This window comes from Merops nubicus, unplaced genomic scaffold, assembly GCF_000691845.1.
Source record: "Merops nubicus isolate BGI_N331 unplaced genomic scaffold, ASM69184v1 scaffold17509, whole genome shotgun sequence".
Taxonomy (NCBI): domain Eukaryota; kingdom Metazoa; phylum Chordata; class Aves; order Coraciiformes; family Meropidae; genus Merops; species Merops nubicus.
In genome coordinates, this window is record NW_008631883.1 from 2,415 (window position 1) to 6,999 (window position 4,585).

Below are 4,585 nucleotides of genomic sequence, written 5' to 3' on the forward strand. Positions count from 1 at the left end.
TCTGGAGGGGTTCAAACAACATGTAAAGATGGCACTTCAGGACATGGTTTAGTGGTCATGGGAGTGTTGGGTTGATGGCTGGACCTAATGATCTTAGATGTCTTTTCCAGCCATCAGGATTCTACGCAGACTCATGAGGCATCTACAGCCCAGGCTGCTGCCACCCCTGGGAGCTTCAAAACCAGGCCAAGAACCTCCAGTGGCAGCTACCAGCAGCTCTTCCCAGTCCTGCCCATGATCCAGGGGTGGTTTGGGGACAATGGGAGGGCTGGGAGATCCCACCCCCCTCTGCTGGGTGAGCCTCCCTCACTTCCAAGCAGTGCTGAAAACAACAGACATTTGCAGCAGCGTTTCACAGCCAAGTTCTGCTATTTTTTCTCCCCCTCTCCTGTTCCAGCAGGGAAATCAGGATGTTTTAAAAGCAAAATGGTTCCAAAAATCTTGATGTGCTTCTTCATATCCCCTCAGGGCACCCACCTCAAAGGTGTTTTTAACCAGAAACCCCCATCTCAACATGGCTTTATCCATCACCCAGGAATGCCAGTCAGGCACCATCCAGCCCATGGGATCAGCACTTCCACAGGCAGAGCTCCTGCTCCTCAGACTTCTCTCTTGGTGCTCCCAGGTGACCTCCAGAGCCAGGGGACAGCCACCCCCTCAGACCAGTGACACAGAGAGGGACCAAGGGGCTTTAACACCCATGTGAGATCAACCCTGCTATCCAAATCCACTGAAGACCAACCCAAGGCACCCAAAATCCTCCATTTCCTTTAGGAAGGAGATGTTCGAAGAACACACCACAACCACCAAGCTCAAGTTCACTTTTGGGGCCTGGTCTCTTTAATAACTTATCAATGATCTGGACATGGGGTCAAGAACACCTTCTGTGAGTCTGCAGCTGGCACCACGTTAGGTGGGAGTGCTGGCCTGCTGGAGGGTGGGAGGGATCTAGAGGGACCTGCCCTGGCTGGATCGATGGGCTGAGGTTCAACAAGTCCAGGGGCCAGGTCCTGACCCTGGGTCACAAAAACCCCTTGCAACACTCCAGGCTGGGGGAAGAGTGGCTGGAAAGTGCCTGACAGAAAAGGCCCTGGGGGGTTGGTCACAGGCAGCTGGAGATGAGGCAGCATGGGCCCATGTATCCAAGAAGGCCACCAGCATCCTGGCCTGGATCAGCACTGGTGTGGCCAGCAGGAGCAGGGCAGGGATTGTCCCACTGGGCTGGGCACTGGGGAGGCTGCCCCTTGATCCTGGGTTCAGTTTTGGGCTTTGCAATGCAAGAAGGACCTTGTCACTCCCTGACAGGGGGTCAGGCTCTTCTCCAAGGAAGAAGTGATATGACAAGAGGAAATGGCCTCAAGTTGCCCCAGGGGAGGTTGAGGTTGGACCTGAGAAACAATTTCTTGCCCTTGAGGGTTGTGCCAGGCTGCCCAGGGCAGTGGTGGAGTCCCCACCCCTGGAGGGGTTTCCAAGCTGTGGAGATGTGGGGTGAGGGACACGGGGCAGTGAGGACCTGGCAGGGCTGGGGGAACAGCTGGACTTGACCTGAAAGGTCTCCTCCAACCAAAATGATTCTATGATCTGAAGTTACAGCTGTACTGAAGGTGAAATCTCCAGGCATGCCTGAAAAGCAGCTGCCAATGCTGCAGACAACCCTGCTCTGGCCAAGGACCAGCACTGGAGTTCATCCACGAGGTGCTGCCCATCTGTGCACTCCACTGGAGCAGCTGAGAGCTCCTGATCTCTCCCGAGAGGCCTCAGCCAAGTGCTGCTGTGTGAAAAGGTTCCTACAAAGCAGAGTTACAGCTCCAGCAGGTCCAACCACAGGCCTTACCTTGATTGCTCTCCTGACTATCATGATGGCATCGTGCAGGGACCGCTCGGTCTCCTCCATGAACTGCTCTGCCCCCCCTCGCAGGATGATCGTGCAGGTCTTGGCCTTTGGGCAGCCTGTGAAGATGTTGTACCTGCCAACAGCACGGGGCAGGAAGGGTTAAGGGGGTGGGGAAGTGCTGCTGCCAGCCAGGGTTTGTGTCCCTACCACAGCAGGAGAACAGAGGTGGGTTTTTTCCCCCCAAGGCAGAGGTGCTGCTGAAGCTGTTTCACCCTACGTGGTGCCCCCAGCTTGAGGTAAGAAGGGGCTGAATCAGGCAACATACAAGTGAAACTCAGGCTCAAGTGGGCAAATCCCCTTTCCTCCTGTCACTGGGGCTCTGTGCTGACCTGGTGCTCTGACCCTCCCTTGGCAAGAACACAGCAGAGGGCCCAAAGAGGGTTTCTATTCCAGTGACTGGAAGAACCCCCATTATGTAGCACCCAGCTTAGGTGTGTGGACAGTGATGTGGCACTGGGGGTATCAGTGGTGGCTTGGGGCAGCACTGGTGTGGCCAGCAGGAGCAGGACAGGGATCAGCCCCCTGGACTGGGCACTGGGGAGGCCTCAGCTTGAATCCTGGGGTCAGTTTGGGGCCCCTCCCTCCCAGCAGGACCTTGAGGGGCTGGAGCGTGGCCAGAGAAGGGCAACGGAGCTGCTGGGGAAGGGTCTAGAGCCCAAGTGTGGGGAGGAGCAGCTGAGGGAGCTGGGGGTGCTGAGCCTGGAGCAAAGGAGGCTCAGGGGAGACCTTCTGGCTCTGCACAGCTCCTGACAGGAGCCTGGAGCCAGGGTGGGGTCGGGCTCTGCTCCCAAGGAACAAGCAATTGGACAAGAGGAAAGAGTCTCAAGGTTCCTGTCAGGGGAGGTTTCAGTTGGACCTGAAGAAAGGTCTATGAAAGGCTATCACTGGGCTTTCCACAGGGTGCTGGGAAATAACATGTGTTTTTAAAAGCAGATAGAGATGGAAGCTTCCTCCCACCCTCAGCCCCACAAAAAGCAGCAACAACACCACCTCATTTTCACACCACCACCCTGAGAGATGCTCAAACCTGCCAAGGCTCAGAGCCTGGCCTCCCAAACCAGCACTAGGTGCTCAGGTGGGGGTGGAGGCTCCAGTTGCTGTGCTTACCTCTCTCCCCCAATCTGAGTCTCCTCAAAGAGCTCACACCGACCCAGAACCTCATCTGACAGGGAGTTGACACTTGTCTGAATGGAGCCACCACAGGCCTTAGGGAAACAAGAGAGAAAGCACAACATCAACAACACTGGCAAACAAACCCACAGTTTCCCTGGGCAACCTGGGCCAGGGTCTCACCCCCCTCACAGTGAAGAATTTCTTCCTAATTTCTCATCTAAATCCCCCCTCTTTTAGTTTAAAACTGTTTCCCTTCACCCTATCACTGCACTCCCCAATAAGAGTCCCCCTCCCCATCCCAAAAACTGCTGCTCACCATCATGGTTCTCTTGAGATCTTCCTCTGGGACACGTCCAGCACAAAACATGTCTCTGTCTGCAAAGTACTGAGTGGCCACGTCACCAATGGGAAGCTTGGAGAGCACAACTTTGGCCCCAGACTTGTGGATTTTGTCTAGTTTGTCATAGAGGATGTTCCACTCAGCATCTACGATGGCCTGGTAATCCTGCCAGGGAGGAGACAGAAAGGGCCACCTGCAGGTTTTAGGTTGCTCAGTTTTATGCCAGAGTCACATTCTACCAGTGTGGTCATGGGTCACAAGCCTCTCGTGCTCCAGCTGCTGGTGGAATCCAGCCATGGAGAGCTGGGACACTGGCAGGCACAGCAGCAACCCCACACACAGCAGCCAAGGCCATTGTGTTCACCAGGGCAGAGAGCAGAGCTTCAGAGAAAATACTGAGGTCACAGAGAGGCCAGGAGTCCAAAAGCAAATCACCTGGAGGCCTTTAGATACCATAATTATGCAGGAGGCAAAGTCATGCAGCTTGCAGAGTCCCAGCATGGTGGGGCTGGAAGGGACCTCTGGGGATCATCTCATCCCACCCCTGCTCCAGCAGCTCACCCCCAGCAGGGTGCCCAGGGTCACAGCCAGGAGGGTTTGGGATCTCTCCAGAGCAGGAGACTCCACAGCCTCTCTGGGCAGCTGCTCCAGGCTCCAACACCCTCACCCCAAAGAAGTTTCTCCTCCTGCTCAGGTGGCACCTCCTGGGTTCCAGTTGGTGCCCGTTGCCCCTTGGCCTGGGGCTGGGCACCACTGAGCAGAGTCTGGCCCCAGCCTCTTGCCCCCCGGGGCCCTTGAGCTCTTGCTCAGCACTGCTCAGATCCCCTCTGAGGCTTCTCTTCTCCAGCTCAGCAGCCCCAGGGCTCTCAGCCTGGCCTGGCACAGAGATGCTCCAAGCTTGGAGCCTCCACTGGACTCTCTTCAGTAGTTCAGCTTCCCAAGAAGGCACCAGAGAACGAGCACGTTTCACAGAAGTACTTTAACAACATGCTGAGAGAACCTAAACCTGCTGTGATTCCAAGCCCACCCTGCCCTCCTCCCAAACAAGGCACCACAACCCACCAGCTGTTCTCAGGGCTGGGGGGAAGGATGTGCAGAAGACAATTCCATTGATCCTGCTGGCTCTGAAGCAACCCCACTCTGTGGGGATGAGGGAGCAGGCCACGCTCCCCTTCCAGCTCTTACCTCCACGGTGTTGACTCTGACTTCAGCATTGTCCTTCTCAGCTTTGAGCTCCA

The 4,585-nt window shown here is 55.9% G+C and overlaps 1 protein-coding gene across 1 annotated transcript in view; it reads right to left on the reverse strand.

The window, feature by feature from the left end:
- The window catches only part of CCT7 (chaperonin containing TCP1, subunit 7 (eta)), a gene marked incomplete at its 3' end in the record, with an annotated part of 12,608 nt that overhangs the window by 2,408 nt on the left and 5,615 nt on the right, over positions 1 to 4,585 (reverse strand). The window contains 4 exon segments of the mRNA XM_008947747.1: positions 1,835 to 1,967; positions 3,002 to 3,099; positions 3,324 to 3,512; positions 4,533 to 4,585. The exon segment at positions 4,533 to 4,585 is cut by the window's right edge and continues 27 nt beyond it. Coding sequence (XP_008945995.1) covers positions 1,835 to 1,967; positions 3,002 to 3,099; positions 3,324 to 3,512; positions 4,533 to 4,585 — 473 coding nt within the window.